This window comes from Neoarius graeffei, chromosome 3, assembly GCF_027579695.1.
Source record: "Neoarius graeffei isolate fNeoGra1 chromosome 3, fNeoGra1.pri, whole genome shotgun sequence".
NCBI lineage: Eukaryota > Metazoa > Chordata > Actinopteri > Siluriformes > Ariidae > Neoarius > Neoarius graeffei.
Genome location: NC_083571.1, coordinates 10,262,491 through 10,283,904, shown reverse-complemented (window position 1 = coordinate 10,283,904; position 21,414 = coordinate 10,262,491). Strand labels below are relative to the sequence as shown.

The 21,414-nt window shown below is 39.9% G+C and overlaps 1 protein-coding gene across 5 annotated transcripts in view; it reads left to right on the top strand.

Annotated features, from left to right (window-relative positions):
* Positions 1-21,414, top strand: part of snx9b (sorting nexin 9b) — a 90,805-nt gene that overhangs the window by 55,242 nt on the left and 14,149 nt on the right. For all 5 annotated transcript variants that reach the window (XR_009654285.1, XM_060916381.1, XM_060916378.1 and 2 more), the window contains exons 6-11: positions 3,860-3,998; positions 4,129-4,210; positions 11,902-12,027; positions 12,114-12,231; positions 15,753-15,883; positions 15,968-16,074. Coding sequence is in view for 4 of the 5 variants with exons in the window: in XM_060916381.1 (XP_060772364.1) it covers positions 3,860-3,998; positions 4,129-4,210; positions 11,902-12,027; positions 12,114-12,231; positions 15,753-15,883; positions 15,968-16,074 (703 nt within the window). In the remaining variant the exon portion in view is untranslated. The remainder of the gene's footprint in view (positions 1-3,859; positions 3,999-4,128; positions 4,211-11,901; positions 12,028-12,113; positions 12,232-15,752; positions 15,884-15,967; positions 16,075-21,414) is intronic.

The window sequence follows — 21,414 nt, the reverse complement described above, 5'->3', positions numbered from 1 at the left end:
TGGCGGGTTTTGAACATATTTTGGGATGGAAAACGTCAGCAGTATCTGGCAACACTGACTGGCAGCCGGGTATCCGTTGCAGTCTACGAGACGGCTCTGAACAGCCAATTTCGGCTAGTTGTTATTGGTTAAAATCAACAAAATCGTCACTTCCAGGGAAGCCGGGCTTCTCTGGGACTAAACGAGACAGTGGGAGGGACAAGAAGCCGGGCTGATAAAGGATTATTGGAGGTAGTGTTTGAAAGACATGAGGAGGGCGGTACTTCGGCGAGGAACACGGAAGTATGATCAGTCAGTCCCTAGCGGATGTCGAGAAAATGTAGTCGTGTGCCAAAGTGCTGTCCGAATTTCTTTTCATATAAACGTTTCTTCTCATTGATGTCTCTGTACATTACTCTGTAAATAAATGTAAATATTACTCGTTGTGCTCCGTTAACTTTCATCCATTCTATCAGTTTGATCATTTGCAAATTCACTCGTTTATTTCATTTGTAGTTCAATCTGGTTGTAGGCTAGCTTGAGCCTTATTGGGATCTGCAGTGCTAGCTGCTAACAGAAATTGGTGAAGTCTCCGGAAAGCACAACCAGCTGGTATGACAGTGTCACAGACCATTTTCTGGAAAAGGAGCGGAGGGCAGAATTTGTGTATAAATAGTGTTCATGTTCATGAATCTGAAGTGTGTATATTGTTCAGTAATGTTAAGAGAATGGTGGGCTCTGTGTTATAGGTTATACCTGGGTATAATATTCAAGGTCCTGTGTGTTGCATAGCCTACCTGGTTATGAATTTCCAGACTGTGTTGCAGAAGATGTTCAAGGATGTGTTGCACAGCTGGGTGTTGTGTTAAAGACTCTGTGTTGCATGTCAGGGTATGATGTTCAAGGCTCTTCGTTGAATAGCCAGTGATTTTTGGATGTTTGATATTTTTGATTAAGGATATGAGGCACTAGCCTGGCAAGCCAGACTATAACATGAAATGTACAAGCAAAAATACTTTCTGCCACTAGGTAGGGTTGTCTAGTTCACTATGCTAATGGGGCACACCTTTCTATGCTTTGATATCCGGCCTACAGGTTTTACGATGAATGCGTAAAATGGGCTTCCCCTGTTTTAAAAACCAGCAGCCGCCACTGTCCCAGAGTTGAAGCTGTTTTGTATGGAGGAACGGGCTAAAATTCCTCCAAGCCGGTGTGCAGGACTGATCAACAGTTACCGCAAACGTTTAGTTGCAGTTGTTGCTGGACAAGGGGGTCACACCAGATACTGAAAGCAAAGGTTCACATACTTTTGCCACTCACAGATATGTAATATTGGATCATTTTCCTCAATAAATAAATGACCAAGTATAATATTTTTGTCTCATTTGTTTAACTGGGTTCTCTTTATCTACTTTTAGGACTTGTGTGAAAATCTGATGATGTTTTAGATCATATTTATGCAGAAATGTAGAACATTCTAAAGGGTTCACAAACTTTCAAGCACCACTGTAGCTGTTATAATGCAAGTGAGAAGAAGAACTTGTTTCACAGATGATCCATAACGTTAAATGTGTCTAGAAATTTTTTTTTTTCTTAATAAATAAAAAATTGTAATACGGTAGTTGTCAAATTGGCTGGAGCATAAACTTTCAGCTGTGAGTTGCTGATCGTGCTTAGTAATCAGAACTGTAGGTTTTAAATTTATACAGTCTGAAGTTACAGGAAGTCATTCTTTAAGTCTTTTAAAAAGGGACTCTTTCACCAACACAGTGAAACGTTTAAACTGGCTTTATTCGATAACGTTTTGATCAGAGTGGGCGGGGTTACTGAGCTTAATGTGAAAGTTTTATACAGACGTATAAATACACCACCTCAAATCTGATATTTGAATATTTTCTATCCACATTCACTGGATATCAGCAATTGTGCGCTTTGATTGGCTACTCTACTACTAGGCTATCGGCTCATATACTGCGAGTAAAGAAAAACAAAATGGCGGAGCATGTTGCTGAACCAACTGAGGACGAAATAAAAGCTACTCGAAAACAAAACGCTAAAAAAAATTAAAAAGAAGCAGCAAAATATAGAATGAAAGTATTTGATGGTAAGAACGTACCTTTTTTAAAAATTAAATTTTTAAAGAATTATTGAATTTTTCACAAATTGCTCCTGTCATTTCGCCGGGTTGTTTACATTCTAAGTGGAAATGATTTTGTCAGATGTTGTTTTGTTGTAAAGTTTTTATTTATTGAATTTGCAAAAAATAAAATAAAAATGCGCCGTTTTTCTCAAAATCCAGTGAACGTGGATCGAATAAAAGTTATTCCACTCAATCTCGTCGTACACGGCTTATAGGCAGGGGCTTAGCCACGATTGGGAGTGTTTTTCTGAAAGTAGGGAGTGTAATTTGGTCGCGACCATGGTTGTGGGGGCAAATTTAGAAGCTTTTTTTTTTTGTGCACGCAAAATCTGGTTATATCTGGAGCTGCAATCGAGCCTTAAAAAGAAATGAAAGAAAGCATTAATTTTATTAGGCATTTAACACACTTTATTTACTAACTTAATAAAACGTTATAACAAAGTTTAAATTTGGTTTCTTATTCATTAACCAGAACTTTACAAATCGCTGTAATTGTCAATAAACACTCCTACAAATTCCTGCAATAAAAGCAGAAACCTTAAATTACAATTTCTCATGCACGTAAGACCAAAAACAAAATACAAATTGCTGCAATCGAGTCGTATTACACAGAATCCATCTTTACTATAAACAACAAAGGTAACAAATGAGATTCAGCCGACTCTGAAGATTAATATTATGAAATGTATACAACTGAAAATCATAGATACTTTTAACAAGTTTGGATTTTACGAAATGTACAATAATGCAAATGTTACATCACGAAATGTTAGGAATCATTTTGATTCTGTTAAAAAAGTGCAATAAATAGGAGTTAAAATTATTTTACAAATGAAAGGAAATGTTCCTGTAGTTACCTGAAATGTAAATATTGTAAACAGAACAAAAAATTAAATAATGGTAGTTTATGAAAGGACTCTTTTAAGATGATGTAAATCTTGGCGAAAGAGAAACCAATCGAAACCGAAAGCGTGAAAGTGATCATCATGGCGTGACCATGGGAACAGTCTTTTATGAACGCGGAAGTGGGCGCTCAGCGCACCGACTGAGGAAGAGGATAAGTTTTATGTTTCTTCTAATTTGGGTTATTTAGAAACTATATTATGATGTCAGTGGGCGCATGGGAAAGTATAACGTTTCTGTCAATATGATGATAAACTTGCGAAGATATTTATCTAAACATGTATCCAAACCTACTCATACTAAACCCGCTAAGCTTCGCCAGCGAAGCTCTCAACACTGAGTATTTTGCTTCCATTCAAGCCTCATTTCGAAGTCTGACCAATAAGAGTGCTACATTTTTGGCAGCAAATTTGATTTTCTCGATTTAACTTCTGTATATGGAAAGCATGCACGCCGGGCACGTCCCGGGAAACCGCTGACCGTCAACAATGTCCACAGAAATGCACAAAATTTCTTCAGAAAACAACAAAGCACGTGTTTGGGGGTTGATGGCCATGTTTTTTGAGAATTGGCCGTGTAAAACACGGCTGCATGGCTCGCTAGCTAAGCCTATGCTTATAGGCAACTCGGTGCTACGCGCCTCATCAGCTCATGTACAACTCGATTTGTGGAATAACTATTAAATAGATCTGCTGATAATCACTCGTCCCCCTGTAATAATAATAATCTGCAGTGGGTTACTTGTGAAGGAATGCGTGTGTCAGTGTGCTATTGTATTAGATATTACTTTTTTTTTTTTTTAAAAGTAATAAGTGTAATATAGTACTGTGGTTAAAGGTGCCGAGGATGATGAGTGGGACGACGAGTGGGACGACAGGAAGTCCTCGGGCGGCTTTGGTGAAGGCGAAACGAGCGACGGCGGCGCCATGAGCAGAGGAGGAGCTCATGCATCCTCCATGAAAATCACCCTCAACAAGTAAGACGTCTCCGAGTCAGTTTGTGAAACCTCAGCTCGACTGTGATGTAATGATATCATTCTAATACTTTTTTTCTTTCCCCCACACGTGTTTCTCTGCGTGTCTGATTTCTGACTTTTTCGTCTGCAGATTCCCGGGATTCTCCAAATCGGGCCCTGAGCTGTACCTCCTGTCCAAACTGGGCTCCAAAGGGCCCAAGCTCTCGATCTATGTAAGCTTTTCATTACTTGCAATATGAGGAAATTAAAACAGAACACTACACATTGGTCATTATGTTCTCATAAACATACATTTTATCCCAAAAGTTTGATCGGTTTCTACCAAATACTGTGTTTTTATCTCTGTTTTAATTATTTAAATGGGTCTGTCTCAGAAACTGGGTACTGTGGGGGTAGCCTACTAAATATACTCAGTCAATAAACTGTACGGTTTTGAATGGTGATGTTGGTTTTAATTTGAAATAAAACGATGAAAGAAATAATACAGATAAAACTAAATCTTTGATGTGAATACTCTATTCAGAATTTGGAAAAATTCTGCAAATTTGTGGAAAAATGGCGGCTTGATCTGGAACATGATAAACGGTCGACTACATCGCATTCCCTTAAAAAGGTTGTAGTCCACTGAAAAGTCTACAGTTATCACTGATTGTATTTTAAGTTGTAACTTTATCCACCTAAGGATTGGTGCGCTCACAGAATAATCATAACCGTAATAAAACATCATGCAAAATATTTCATCACCGTCGTAACTCCATTTTCCGCAAACCCAAAACCAATACGATCGTGTGTTTTGATCTAAACGGAAAGCCTCAGGGTCAAGGTCACGACCTCACCAAAAGTAGTAACTTAAAATCACTACGCCATATAAAAATATAGTTATAAATCTGCGATTTTGTTTTTTAAAACGAAAGCTGAAAGTTAGGTATAGAATATGTTTCTTACAGAATATGTTACGATGGTAGCTGGTCTTGTATGAATTTCTGAGCTATAAAATGAGTCGTGGTCTATTTTTTACCGTAGCGTGTTATTTGTGTGCGGGGAAGGACACACATTAACAATTTGCATGTGTAGAATGGAATTTTCCGCTCTAACAGTTAGAAGTTGATCGTGCTTCCATTTGCGGTCTTTCTGTTATGCGAGTGATCTGTTCGGATGTTATTGCTGAAAAAGTGAGTTTTGAGAGTTTTATTTTGTTTTAGTCTTGCAGTATAAGGCAATAGAATGTTTCTTTTTCATCTTACTTTCATATTTCGTAGTGTTTGTGTATTTTTGGCCAATATTTTGCAACCATGGTCAATTTAGATCGAACTTTTGATAGAATCTACGGCCAGTCATTTTGCCCCGCCCCTGCCTTGCGCTCCGTCCGGTGCGGTAGTGATGTCCCGTTGCTCACGCGCCGCAGCAGAGACCTGCGCGACCTTCAGCCGGTACAGTCACTGCTCTTTTACCACCGCCGTTATTCTCATCTTTCCGGTGTGTTCTTGATTTTTCCATTGTGTCCTATTTCGCCATATCAAATACCCAAACTGTATCATATTATTCATATTTAAGTGAAAAATCAATTCAGTCATCATAACTCGGCATTTTTAACCCAAGCAATCAAAAAGAGGAAAGTTATCCAATATTTTCACTCATCTGTGAAGGAGCGGCTTTAATTCTTCATGATGGAGTTATTTTATATGGAAATCAATTTTACAAAAGCATTTGAAGTGTAATAAAAAAATGTTCCACAGTGGAGGCCAGATAAAGCAAGATGCTATCTTTATTCTTATTAAACATGACAAAAGAAACAGTGTGTTGGGTAAATGCAAAGAAAAAAAAGTAAACTTGGAAAATTTATTTTTTGACCATAATGTCCCAAATGAGAGAGCAGTTTCTGAGACAGACCCGTATACATTTCTAATCCTTTCCACAATCACAGCTCATGCACAGGGACTTGGGGACTTGTCTCGTGTGCTGGACGTTCCACATAAACCCATTAAAGACGTGTGTACGCTTTGAGATGTTTAACGTGTTATGGAATGAGTCTCCAGTGTCAGTGCTTTTATAACGGATAAAGCTGCCATGGGAAAGTCTTCAGGACAGATTTTTGCGATTTGGGCTTTCTCTGTAAGCTGTGTTTCGTCTTGAACAGTAATAAGAGGCTGACGAAGGACCGCTAGCTTATAAAACCTTTTACAGACGTTCCATAACATGACCTGTAGCTATTAATGAACAAAAAAAGTGAGATTAGTATATCGCTGTGGTATAAGAAGAATAAAACAATTTATTCTATCTACATTCACTGGATATGAGCAATCGCGCGCTCTGATTGGCTACTCTACTACTAGGATATCAGCTCATATACCGTGAGGAGAGAAAACAAAATGGCGGCGCGTGTTGCTGAACCAACCGAGGACGAAATAAAAACTCTACTCGAAAAGAACCACAAAAAAGCAACAAAATATGGAATAAAAGTGTTTGATGGTAAAAACTTATTTATTTTTTCCAAGAATTATCGCATTTTTCATAAATTATTCCTGTCATTTTGTCGGTTTGTTTGCATTCTAAGCGGAAATGATTTTGTCAGACGTTTTGTATCAAGCTTTTATTTATAGAATTTGCTAAAAAATAAAAATGCGCCGTTTCTTAAAATCCAGTGAATGTGAATAGAATAAGTTATTCCACTCAATCTTGTCATACATAGCCGACGAGGCGCGTAGCTCACGTACGACTCGATTTATAACAGCACCCCCCCTAGTGTTTTATTGCCTCAAATTAAATACGCTTGAAGAGTGAAAGTACTAGGTGTACGTGAATTAAGCAACTTTTTTTTTTTTATTTGATTATCTTTTTTTTACAGAAAACACCTCGCAGTAACTGGAAAACGCCAGCCGTCCAACGGTGTATTAGGGCCACTGGAGGTTAAAAAATTACAGACCTTAATAAAAGAAAAAAACCCTCAGAATTTGAGATTAGAATCATAAACTCGCAAGGAAGGAAAAAAAACTCATTCTCAGTGTTTTTTTTCCTTTTTTTTTTCCCTCTCACAAATTTATGACTTGTAACCTCTGAGAAGAAGCGTGGGGGAAGTGGCTATGGAAATGAGATGAAAATCACAGACAGAAGAGGAACAGGGGATGGTTACCATGTGAGCCAGATGTACAGGACGTACAAAATGAGGACGCTTACCAAACCAGCGAGTCCTAGAACAGGAGCCAGAATGTAGCCACTGGTGAAATGTTAGCAGAGAATTTCTGAAATTGTATTTTTCTCGCACGTTTATGATTTTACAATCTCGGAGAATATCCGAAGGTGAAGTGAATAATAACGGAGATGAAGTCGAGGTTGTTATTATACACTGATGTTCACTGAGCCTGAGGTGGAGAATTGTTTTCGTATAACTACACAGGTGGTGATTTAAAAAAAAAAAAATTAAATCACAATTTCAAAAACTAATTTTTCAAACTTCAAAAGCAGCATGCAAATGTAATTATGGTGCGGCGAAGACTTGTCATTTATCTACGCCAAGTCATATAAAATCCTGTTTTGAAATTAATAAAATAAATCCCAACTCCACCTTCCCTTTGAATAGTTTTAGACCAAACTTCGTAGCATCTTTAGTTCTTTTATTTTAAGAACAGCATTTTTCACAATTTGTAATTCTTCCTCACTTACGGTGAAAGCAATCGGCCGCCATTCTGCCGAGTCACTCGAGGCGATTATCGAGAAATGCTCTGAATTTCTCGACCAATCAGCACACACGATTTCCTATAATCACCTGCATATTTATACTAATAGCAGGTACGATGATCATCATTGCTTCCGCCAACTTTGTTGCTTGAGGTTGTTTTTGTCTGTTTGTTTTGTTTATTCTCAATGTTACTCAAAAAGTAGTGAATGGATTTGGGTGAAATTTGGAGGAAAGGTGATCCATGGGCCAAGGAACCATTAATTAGATTTTGATGCAAATCCGGCTATGTATGCGGATCCAGGATTTCTTTGCCTGTTCCCAATGTAACTCAAAAAGTAGTGAACGGATTTGGATGAAATTTGGTGGACGGCTTTAGTATTATCCCAGGTTCAAATGAATTGATTTTGATGTTGGTAATATTTGGTTTGGTGGAGGTATGCACTCTACTCTACCAAGTGCCCTTCTAGTTATTACCTCTGCCAACTTTGTTCTAGGAGGTTATGTTTTCACCTCTGTTTGTTTTTGTTCCCAACGTAACTCAAAAAGTAGTGAACGGATTTGGATGAAATTTGGTGGACGGCTTTAGTATTATCCCAGGTTCAAATGAATTGATTTTGATGTTGGTAATATTTGGTTTGGTGGAGGTATGCACTCTACCAAGTGCCCTTCTAGTTGTTGTTATTACCTCTGCCAACTTTGTTCTAGGAGGTTATGTTTTCACCTCCGTTTGTTTGTTTGTTCCCAACGTAACTCAAAAAGTAGTGAATGGATTTGGATGAAATTTGGTGGACAGCTTTAGTATTATCCCAGGTTCAAATGAATTGATTTTGATGTTGGTAATATTTGGTTTGGTGGAGGTATGCACTCTACTCTACCGAGTGCCCTTCTAGTTGTTATTATTACCTCCGACAACTTTGTTCTAGGTTATGTTTTCGCCTCCATTTGTTTTTGTTCCCAACATAACTCAGAAGGTAGTGAATGGATTTGGATGAAATTTGGAGGAAAGTTGGGCAATGGGCCAAGGAACAATTGATTAGATTTTGATGTAAATCCAGATATGTATGCAGATCCAGGATTTCTTTGCCTGTTCCCAACGTAACTCAAAAAGTAGGGAACGGATTTGGATGAAATTTGGTGGACGGCTTTAATATTATCCTAGGTTCAAGTGATTTTTGATTTTGCCGTTGGTGATACGTGGCTTGGTGGAGGTATGCACTCTATCCTACCAAGTGCCCTTCTAGTATGACTATTTTATCAGAATTGAGGTATATATTTCCAACATGATAAAAGGATTGGATTTAATGAGTGTGCGCCCTCGGAAATTCTGAATTTTTTCTGGTAATATTATCCCCCCCAGATACGCTGTTGTATGAACTGGATTACGTTAATTAGACACTTGTGTAGCACATAAACACACATTTGTGTTCCAGTTGATACTAATACTGCTTTAGTTACAAAGATTTAGGGATTTTGATAAAAGGCCGTGTTTCATTCTGTTGTTTTTGATAATGGTAGATAAACTGTAATAATAATTTTATATTTATTTTTAAAAAAAACGAGACTCAACGCTGTTGTAGATTGTGAAGCTTGGAAGGTGTTGATTAATTCTCTCGAACAGCAGCTCTTCCAGTAATGCAGCTGCAAATCACAGGTTTCTATTAACATGCTGGTTCTCGTTTCTATAGTAACAGCCTACACAGAGTTGTAGGGCACACGTTACGCTCAACATAAATAGATTTAAAAAGTGTGTTACTTTTGATTCTGTAAGCAGACGTTTGTTTAACGTTTATGGAAGGAGTCTTCAGTGTCTGAGTTCAGAACCTTCTGACTGACAGTTCTTTAGATTTGATGCTGTGTTTTCGGGCAAAGTGTAAAATAGCGATGGAGTGGTGCGACAATGTAAATACCTGAATCTTGCTGCTGTTTTCAATGATTGGAAAATTAAATATAGTACTGTGCGAAAGTCTTAGTCCCCCAAAAACATTTTAGAGTCCCAAGCATTTTTTTCCCAGCACAAAATTAAATGTTATAGAAGAAAAAATGTTCGTATCTGAGCAGCATATTACATAAGAGAGCACTTTTCAGATTAAAAAAGAAAACATTCTGAAGGCTACTGGGTTTTGGTGCAAAATTAAATTAAAGTGCATATCTGTTTTATATTAAACTTTGGTCAAATATCTGTCACATTTTGTGCAATTTTTTTTTACCTTGCGCAATACCAGAAAAATTCAGTTGAAATCAAGCCATTTGAGGCGAATTGGTCCGCCTCTGAAAAAACTTGGCATTTGGATTTCCCGGCAAACGTTGATTTTCGTGACGTCGCGTGCGGGACGCCTCCTTCTGAATCCTACGTCAGCGCTGGTTTGTTTATGAGAAAATGACCTGGTGGTTTTCTGCAAATTTCTTCAACGTTATCGCGTAATTGTTAAAATGGTTAACAGCTGTATCGTAGGAGGGTGTACAGTCGCAACACCAATCTTGATGGGATTAGTACTCGTCGTTTCCCAAAAGACCGGACAATGAGGGAGAAATGGGAGCGCTTGGTCTACACAGGCTGTGCACTGAAACCGTGCAAAGCTCTCGCAGCCTGCTGGCGCTTCCGCAGGTAACGTCACGAATCTGGCTCCAGACTCCCTTGGGATTTTTCCAGATGCGTTTTGTTGTTTTATTTTTTTCTGCTGTAGACAGATGGCCTTGTGCAAAATTACCCTTCTGGATGAGCGTGTAAAGGGACATACTTTCATATAAAAAAAGAAATTGGTCCAGAATATGCACTTTAAGAAGTTAGTGTGACAAAGTGTCCAAAAGAACTGTGGCTGGTTCTGGAAGATGCTCAGTAAAACCTACAGCTCATTTCCTTATCAAACTACACTCATTGGACCTGAGACTACACTTTTTAAAAAAAATAAATAAATAAATATATATAAATGTTGAAGCCATTTTTGGTCGACAGCATTTCTTCACATGTACTGAAGACTTTTTCACACTACTGTATACATAAAAGAAACAATAGCTTGGACAACAAACACTACGTTCAGACTGCAACCTGAAACGAGCCATATCCGATTTGTTGTGAAATCCGATTTTTTTTTTTTGTTAGGCCGTTCACATTACCAATTATATGCGATCTCCAATATGAACGGAAAACGACCCAAAAGTGTCCCGCATGCACAAATTGACACGTAATAAGCACATCTACGTAATACGTAAACAAAAAAAAAGCGCACTCAAGTTTGCAAGTAAAGCATGGAGATGAGGCGAGACCTGGCAATGTGGTTTTTGTGGCGGCGGCGGAACTCTCACAATAATCTGATTAATGTGGGCAGCAGACTAATGAGACCGAAGGTGTCAAATTACTGGAAATTTCCAGAACAATCTTATCTTGTAATACAGGATGATTTAACATCCAGGTCCCTACCAAATCCACCATTAGCTTGATCAATTCTATAAAAGTCTATTTAAATTCTGAAAACTGTACAAATGTTGTTGTTTTCCACCAAAGAGGCGGGATTAGCCAACGCAGAATAGTGACGTTTGTCTCTTGTTGATGACGTGTAGATCGCATGAATGCGACCTGTCCGGTCAGACTGCAGTCGCATGTGAAAATAACGGATATGCATCGGAATTAGGACCACATATCCAAGCAGCCTGGGTCGCATGTGAAAAAATCGGATCTGTGTCGTTCAGATTGTCAATAACAAATCGGATACAGGTCGCATACGGGCAAAAAAATCGGATATGGGTCGTTTCAGGGTGCAGTCTGAACGTAGTCAAAAATGTCCCAGCTGGAAACTTGTGTTATGATGATTAGCGTGTGAATGTTGAGGGGTTTTGTGGAAGATTTAGAAATCTGAAAACGCAGAACGTTTTTCAAAAAGTATGGCTATTCTGTTAAGATGAAACTCTTGTCGTTAGACTTTCATTTATTTCTAACACTAACTGCCTTCCAACCATTTAATAGGTTTTTTCCCCCCCTTTTTCGTGTCCTTAAACTTATTCAGTTGTTCAGTAAGTACTATTAATCATTCACTAACTACAGGGAAACTGTAAATAAAGGGATCTAATGATGTCGGAGTTTCAGTCTGGACTCAGGTGGCTTGTTCTTTAGAATTTAAAAAAAAAAAAAAGACCCTGAATGTTAAAAGTCGTCAGAATGTTTTCAGGAGGACAGGCTGGGACTCCTGTAGGAGGTGTCGGTATCAGTGTGGTGTTTAATGTGTGTTGCAGAGTGGTGAGGTCGGCCCGGTGTGGGAGTACACTGAGCCTCAGCTGGACTGCGTTGTAGCAGACCCCAAAAAGGGCTCCAAAATGTACGGCCTCAAGAGCTACATCGAGTACCAGGTCACCCCTAATGTGAGTACAACCTGCAAATTAAAATAAAACAATTCAGTAAGTTTTAACACATCAGCACCTTGAAATGGCTTATGTTCTCCTTATAGACCACAAACAAACCGGTCAATCATCGATACAAGCACTTTGACTGGCTGTATGAGAGACTTTTGGACAAGTTTGGGTCTGCCATCCCCATTCCATGCCTGCCTGACAAGCAGGTCACAGGTAAGCTGGGAAAAAAAATCATACCAGTCCATCTATAAGGAACAGCTGCAAATCTTAGATTTTTTTTTAAAACGCTGATTCCTACTTTTTCGCCAAAACATTTTTATTCTGCAAGTAATTCTTCCGTGTGGTCACAGTGCTCATTATGCGCAAAACAAGCAATCGACAATCAAAACGGAAACCATCGTGTTATGCAGGCAGAGGGTCTCGTTTGCTACATATTAGTTATCGTCATCCTATGACCAGGTTTGCCTGGCGCTTGAAAGCTCAAACTTCGATATCCTTCTCGAAAGTCGAGCATCTGCACAAAACCAAATGACATTTCACGCCATTGTGAGCTGAATAAAAGGACCTGGAGACATTGTTTTTCCAGTCGAGTAGTTTTGAACGAGTATTTGAGAGCGAAGGGAGCAATGGGAACCCCAGTGAAAAGAACAAAGTACAGCGGGAGGTTTCTTCCTGAATGGGTTGCTCTGTTTTAAGGGCAGATTTAAATGGACATGGTCATGAGCTTCATATCAAAAATGACATGGAAAAAGTGCTGTTGAAGATTTTCATCTATACAGCGATCGGTTCCATAGAAAGGTTTTAAAACTTTTTACGACACAAAATTCTTGGACACACCCAAACTTTCAACTCCTTCAGGAGCCTTCACCAGGGATGGGAAGTGACGTCATTTCTATCGAAGTTCTTCCTTGTTTGTTTTTATGCGTCAAAAGCGACATGGTTGTCTCGTTTTTAGTTTGTAAGGATTTTTTGTCTTCGATAAGGGTTTTTGCGAGGGCATAAAAGGCTGGACAGGTCTATGACGTTACCAGCCCAAGGTCGATTATTTTCCTATAACAGTATGTCACAATGTGCTTTATTCTTCTTATACCATAGTGATTTTCCAATGTCATGTTCAAGATCATGCTAGCTGAATGGAATATATCTGATAGACCATGAAAAAAAGCCATTATTTTTATTATTATTATCCATAAACATTTCTTTCAGGTGTTCAATGCATCTTTCTCTTTCAAAATTCTCTCAAAATCTTCTGTATTTAATGACGCAAACCTGGCGGCCATGTTTGCTTACAAAATTGTCCTAGTCGCTCGCTAGCACGGAAGATTTACGTCTCCGATGTGGCTCTTTTCCAGTTTTTCAATGTCTGTTGATATGTTTTTCTCTTGTAAATGTGTATGAAGGTTTGGTAGCCTTTCACACGTTCAGTGCGTCTTTCTTTTTCCCGGCGAACAAAGAAATGCTTCCGTGCATGCACAGCAGAAAACTCTCTCTCTCATTTGAATATTCTCATCAGCTCTGGCGTGTGACGTCATGTCGTCTTGACAACCGTGCAATATCGTAAACCGTATTCAACACTCGTTCTCTATCGGGGAGAGTGACGTAATACACGTAGGATATGCTAATAATATTGCATGCGATCGACCGAAATGAATGAAACCCGATAGAAGGGAATAGAACACGTTTTTATTCCATCGAAAAAGTGTCCTGTATGGATAATAATTACAATAATTTTTTCGCGGTCCAAATCCTGCACTCTGATTGTCTGGCGAGCGGGTCCGTATCCTATGATGCGGACCCCAGTTACGGACCTCTGGCGACTCACTCATTCACAACAACAAACATGGTAGCATTTTTTTGTCAACATTTATCTTTTTTTATAAGATTATCAATCTTATACATTTTTGCCAGCATTTCTCAGCATAATAGCATTAATTCTACAGCATGGATAGTGATAACGGGCAGCACGGTGGTGTAGTGGTTAGTGCTGTCGCCTCACAGCAAGAGGGTCCGGGTTCGAGCCCCGTGGCCGGCGAGGGCCTTTCTGTGCGGAGTTTGCATGTTCTCCCCGTGTCCGCGTGGGTTTCCTCCGGGTGCTCCGGTTTCCCCCACAGTCCAAAGACATGCAGGTTAGGTTAACTGGTGACTCTAAATTGACCGTAGGTGTGAATGTGAGTGTGAATGGTTGTCTGTGTCTATGTGTCAGCCCTGTGATGACCTGGCGACTTGTCCAGGGTGTACCCCGCCTTTCGCCCGTAGTCAGCTGGGATAGGCTCCAGCTTGCCTGCGACCCTGTAGAACAGGATAAAGCGGCTAGAGATGATGAGATGAGATAGCGATAACGACAGTCTTCACAGTGAAAGTGAGTTTTACTACCCTAAGGAAGAAGAAATAAAAGAAAACATTTCAGGAGAAAGCTAAAAACCTGTAACTGTTGCTAACGCCGAGCAAAAACATGGCTGAATCCTGAATGACTCCTATTTGTATAAATAGGGGACTACATAGGCGGCAAAACATAGTTTTTTTTTCCTGTCATGGAAGTGCACTTGTATACCGAGGAGGAAGCAATTTGCGTTACAGCCGTGAATGAGGATTCAAAATGGCGGCTCGGCTCGGTTTACCCTTTCGGGCGCTCTCGTTTTCTGTTAGAATTTGGTAAAGAAAAAAATAAATATATTATTTACCAGCTTAAGGTCGGTCCGTATGGTGAAATACCGTGACCTCGGCCCAGAGGGCCTCGCTCAGTACTTTCAAGACCTCAGTCACGGTATTTCACCATACGGACCTCCCAGCTGGTAAATAACATGTATTTATTTAACACGGAAATGAATGATGCGTTGTAATTTTTTTTTAATTTATTTATTTATTTTACATTTGCTAATGTGGCATGTCCAGAGGTGCTTTCAGACCAAACGGTTCTAGGAGAGGAACTACTCAGTGGGGCACTCCCCCAAGACTGACATACCTTCAAGGATGTGCTAGCATGATGTTAACAGGAAAGGCTAGTTAAGATTTTTCTCACATTTTAATAGATGTTGTTTACGTAGCTAAAGTTTTACTCATTTTATTTTTTTTTAAATTGTGGTTGGCTGGTGCTGCATTGACTCGTGTTTGACCAATCACCAGACACTTGCCTCACTCATGGTTCCTCTTGTCCTGAGAGAGCTCCTACCCTGAACTAGGAGCTCAAAAGTCCCTCAAAATGGCATTTCAAGAACCATGATCATTCCCAGGTCCTGCAGTGCGAACACACACACACACACACACACACACACACACAAGGTGGAACTTCCTCCAACAGTTCTGAACTTCCTCCAACAGTTCTAAAGTTCCTCCAGTCTGAAAGCACCTCATGAAACAAGTTGGTTTGTTTACACTCTCTCTCTCTCTCTCTCTCTCTCTCTCTCTCTCTCTCTCTCTCTCAGATGATGAGAAAAAAATGCCCTGAAGACTTTCTTGCATCTGGAAACGTCCTATTCCAAAGCACTGACACTGGAGACTCCTTCCATTAATTTAACACTATTTAATCCATTTATACGCCGCATCCTCCAGACAATCCCCATGTATGCCGTTACTATAGGAACGATAACGTATTAGAGAGTATTAATAAACCTGTGATGTGCAGCTGTGTTACCGTTACAGAAAATTAATCAGCCCCTTCTGACCCATCAGAATCGAGAACTGAACATTGTCAATTAAGGATTTTGTAACGGAAATGTTTGCGTTTTGTGTCTCAGGACGTTTTGAGGAGGAGTTCATTAAGATGCGTATGGAGAGGCTTCAGGCCTGGATGTCCAGAATGTGCCGGCATCCCGTCATCTCCAACAGCGAGGTCTTCCAGCTCTTCCTCACCTACAAGGATGAAAAGGTACGGAGTGTAAAATACAGATATTTGATTGATTTGCGCTTTGTTTAAGAATGTGTGAACAGATTTGTTGGTTTTGTTATGCAGGACTGGAAAATGGGGAAGAGAAAAGCAGAGAAGGATGAGACAGTCGGGGTGGTGATCTTCTCCACGATGGAGCCCGAGGGACTGCCAGACCTGGAGCTCCCCGAAGTGTAAGTGGACACATCACGCCTGCTGGACGTTGGTTGAAAACAAAGCTCTCGCATGTCCTTTCCTTTAAACGTGTGGGGTTAACCACAAACCGCTTCCTTTTACACTGAATACTGTGACTACAGCTTTATTGGGTGGAGAGATTTGATGTTGATTGATTTTTTTGTTTTGTGGCTGAAAACTGGTGTTTTTCCAGAAGTCGACTCATGTTCATGTTCGATCTAATGGTGTTTGGACTTTCCTCTGTCTGATTTCTTAGCTCGTGTCTATAAGGGTGATGAGCTGTTGCCATGGCGTAGCGCCCGTCGTCCACAATTCAGTTAAATCGTATCTCCTCCGTCAGTTCTCCTCCACGGATTTCCATTCCGGTTGTTTTGTTTGAAAGAACTCCTCACTCCGCACAAAACTTGGTGCAAACATTTTGCTAACGAGTTACTAATTTGGCCAAATCAACGAATTTTCCAGGCTTCTCACTAGAATTGTATCTCCTCTCAGATTTCTCATCCGATTCCAGTTCTGGTCGATGTTTTGGATCGATCTTCCCTTGAAGAACAAAACTTGGCCATTTGTTTACAAGTGTGTTTATTTCCAGTTAAATCAAACCCCCTCCCTCAGTTCTCAATGGATTTCAGTTCTGATATCGTTTTATCTGAAAGAACTCGACCTTGGTTGTTGTATTGTCAGTTTTTTGCTTATAAATGAGTAATTAGTTCAACGTAATACATTTTTCTTCTGACTAGAATTGTCTCCTCTCTCATTTATCATGGGAATTCAGTTCTGATGGATGGAAGGAAGGATGTTTTGGGCCGATCTTCCCTCGAGGAACAAAATTTAGTCATTTGTTGATCTTCCTCTTGTAAACAGTTTACTGTGGAGGTTGCTCTTCTCTTGCATCATCACATTTCAGTTCCGTTTGATGGTTTGGTCGTCATGGTTGTTTTGATGGCAGGCCAGATGAGCGACTACGTTACGTCCTTGACGTTCTGGTTTTCGATTATCAGAAACAACCGGACCTTTTCTGCCATAAACGGCAAACCAGCACATTTAAAGTCAGACCCAAATTAGACTCCGAGACCAATCAGAAAGCTTGTTATTTAACAGAAATGATGTCACCACTATGCTATAAATTTGGATGCACCATTCTCCGGTTTCAGGTCCATTTTGCGCTTGCAGAATATTGAATTGTGTGTGTGGTTTAATAAATCTGTCCTATTCATGCTTTTATGCATCTTATAAATTAAGTATTTATACGCCCGCTCCAAAGGAGGTGTTTCATCTGTCCGACACACCCTTTTTCTCAGCAACCACAAATCATAGACACTTGGTACCAAACTTCAGCTTGGGGTTCTATACCATGTGTACCGTTTTTCAGGTCTGTCGTACATCAACTTCCTGTTTACCAACTGAATGTATTTACAAAACCTATAACATGGATTTACAAACTTTTCGTAACACTTTTTTTTTTTTTTTTTTCTTAGCAACTACAAATCACAACTGCTTGATATTTGGTAGCGAGCTTCACCTTGGGGTTCTATACCGTGTGTACCGTTTTCAGGTCTGTTGGACATCGACTTCCTGTTTACCGACTGAATGTATTTACGAAACATACAAGATGGATTTTGACGCTATTTCAAGAAGCAAAATTCAATTTCAAAATGAGTTTACCAGGATGCTATTTGAAATCCCTGGAGAGACACACTGCTCTTTACTTACTTGTTTCAGGGTTCAGTATTTGTTGAAGTCAACGTTCGTAATAAGTGTCCTATTCTTTCGATCGCTCGCATTCTGATACAAGCGACAGCAGTAGCTCACAATTGGTCATGTGACCCGTACAGACCCACACGTGCGCTGTTGTTAAAACCATTGGGGTGAAGTCACATGACCTGGGCCAATACAGATTTTTGAATCCGGTCCAGGAAAAGCCGTACGCAGCACCAGACCCATTTTCTTCGCTTCCGCCATTTTTCATTTTGCTCTGAATGAATGGTTATAGAATTCAGACTGTTATTTCCAACTTGTGCAAAGGTGATTCAGCATGTACATGGTTTGCTGTCAGTCAAATAAAAGTGGTCATGTGATAAAATGCTTATTGACTGAGTGGGAGGGCCGGATGGGAAAATATTTGGCTCGAGGTCATGCTGTACGGACCGAGTACGGCATGACCTCGAGCCAAATATTTTCCCGTCCGGCCCTCCCACTCAGTCAATAAGTACATAATATTGATTTGTTTAAGGCATCAGAAAAGCTTGAGGTCCTTCAAAAAGAGACAAGAGCTTGGAAAAATAAATACTCTCTTGCAGCAAAAGGAAGAAATACGACCTCTTTCATAACAACATGTTTATAAAGCTGCTATCAACACTACTATTACAGTGCTGAGCGTAAATGAGTGCACCCCCTTTGAAAAGTAAACAATATCTCAATGAACACAATTTCCAAAATGTTGAAAAGACAAAGTTTAATATAACATCTGTTTAACTTGTAACGTAAAAGTAAGGTTAATAATATAACTTGGATTACACATTTTTCAGTTTTGCTCAAATTAGGGTGGTGCAAAAATAAGTGCACCCCACAACAAAAACTACTACATCTAGCACTTTGTATGGCCTCCATGATTTTTAATGACAGCACCAAGTCTTCTAGGCATGGAATGAACAAGTTGGCGACATTTTGCAACATCAATCTTTTTCCATTCTTCAACAATGACCTCATTTAGTGGCTGGATGGAGAGTGATGCTCAACTTGTCTTCAGGATTGAGAGTTTTCCACTTTTCGGCGGATTTACGCTTTTTCTGAGCAAAAATCGATTATTTTTTTTCATTGAGGGGGGGTTGGGGTATGTTCCTTCGTGATACTCAAGCGTACGATGATGTTACATGTTTACATTTTCGCCATCTTTAGTCTCGCTAAGTCTCGCGGTAGAATGCATGTTATCTACAATGTAATTGGCCAAAACATCGTTGGCGAGAGCATGATAGCCAATCATAACCGTTCTTACAAGAGTGTGGGAGAGAACAAAAGCCAATCATAACAGTTCTTACAAAAGTACTTGCATCTGTTCTATTTTATCGAAACTTGCACATGTTCATCGTCACTGCGCTTCAAAAATATGTTTCTCTTTCGTATCGGCTTTTTTACTCAAAATGCCGAATACAATTGACAAGCGAGACGAAGCGAAGGTACGTGAAATCAATGCTGGTATAAAAAACAGAGAGACAAGCTGACAAGCTCTTGTCTTTGGCCAAAAGGCTGAAGAAGAAGTCGAAATGATTAAATGAAAATGAGAAGTGACTGTGAACTATAAATAATTGTATAAAGTGTACATAGACATTATCCCATAAACTTAGCATTCGTTTGATTTAATACATTGAACATGTATATGATGGTCAGTAAATCTGAATTAATGCTGACAGTTTTGAAAACTTAAATATTTCAAAAGACTTTTTGAAATCATATGCAACTAATGAGGACATAGGGTGACTGACCTTTTCTCCCTAAGAAATTTTATTTAATACAGTATATGAACATTTTGGTAATTAATAAAACTTACGTTTAATGTGAATTTAGTTTGTCATTTTTGTTGATCATAAATTATAACCATATCCTTGAATGTAGAATGTGATTTTTATTTTGAATTCAAACAATACTCCTATTGATTTGAAACATATTTTCATGTAAATATATAAAAAAGACAACAGATTTTTTTTTTATCTACTACAGCTCAGATTGCAGGAAAAGTGGTTTGTAAGGCCTTATTTTTAAAAATTTTCCTTGGGGGGGGTATCCCTCCCGGATCCCCGGCTTCGGGCGCCATCTTGTTTTCTGCTTTTTTTGGTGACCACGCACTCTCATCCCTGTGTCTCTTCAGAATTCCCCATAGGTGTTCGATTGGGTTCAGATCAGGAGACAGACTTGGCCACTGAATCACTTTCACCTTGTTGTTCTTCAGGAATCCAACAGTGGCCTTAGATGTGTGTTTAGTCATGTTGGAAAAGTGCACGACAACCAAGGGCACGGAGTGATGGTAGCATCTTCTCTTTCAGTATAGAGCAATACATCTGTGAATTCATGATGCCATCAATGAAATGCAGCTCCCCGACACCAGCAGCACTCATGCAGCCCCACATAAGGACACTGCCACCACCATGTTTCACTGTAGGCACCGTGCATTTTTCTTTGTGACGCCATACACTTTTGAAGCCATCAGTTCCAAAAACATTTATCTTGGTCTCATCACTCCAGAGTATAGAGTCCCAGTAGTCTTCATCTTTGTCAGCATGGGCCCTGGCAAACTCTAGGTGGGCTTTTTTGTGCCTGGGCTTTAGGAGAGGCTTCTTTCGTGGACGGCATCCATGCATGCCATTCCTCTGCAGTGTACGCCGTATTGTGTCACGGGAAATAGTCACCCCAATTTGGCTTTCTACTTCTTTAGAGAACTGCAGTGAACTTGCATGTCGATTTTCTTCAACCCTTCTCATCAGAAGACGCTCCTGTCGAGGTGTTAACTTCCGTGGACGACCTGGACGTCTCTGTGAGATGGTTGCAGTTCCATCTTTCTTAAATTTTTGTACCACTTTTGCTACAGTATTCTGACTGATAAGTAAAGCTTTGCTGATCTTCTTGTAGCCTTCACCTTTGTGGTGGAAAGAAATTATTTTCTTTGGGGAATTCTGAAGAGACGGGGCGGCACGGTGGTGTAGTGGTTAGCGCTGTCGCCTCACAGCAAGAAGGTCCTGGGTTCGAGCCCCGGGGCCGGCGAGGGCCTTTCTGTGTGGAGTTTGCATGTTCTCCCCGTGTCCGCGTGGGTTTCCTCCGGGTGCTCCGGTTTCCCCCACAGTCCAAAGACATGCAGGTTAGGTTAACTGGTGACTCTAAATTGACCGTAGGTGTGAATGGTTGTCTGTCTCTATGTGTCAGCCCTGTGATGACCTGGCGACTTGTCCAGGGTGTACCCCGCCTTTCGCCCGTAGTCAGCTGGGATAGGCTCCAGCTTGCCTGCGACCCTGTAGAAGGATAAAGCGGCTAGAGATAATGAGATGAGATGAATTCTGAAGAGACAAGTTGAGCATCACTCTCCATCCAGCATCCAGTCACTAAAAGAGGTCGTTGTTGAAGAATGGAAAAAGATTGATGTTGCAAAATGTCGCCAACTTGTTCATTCCATGCCTAGAAGACTTGGTGCTGTCATTAAAAATCATGGAGGCCATACAAAGTACTAAATGTAGTAGTTTTTGTTGTAGGGTGTACTCATTTTTGCACCACCCTAATTTGAGTAAAACTGAAAAAATGTGTAATCTAAGTTTATATTATTAACCTTTCTTTCACGTTACAAGTTAAACAGATAA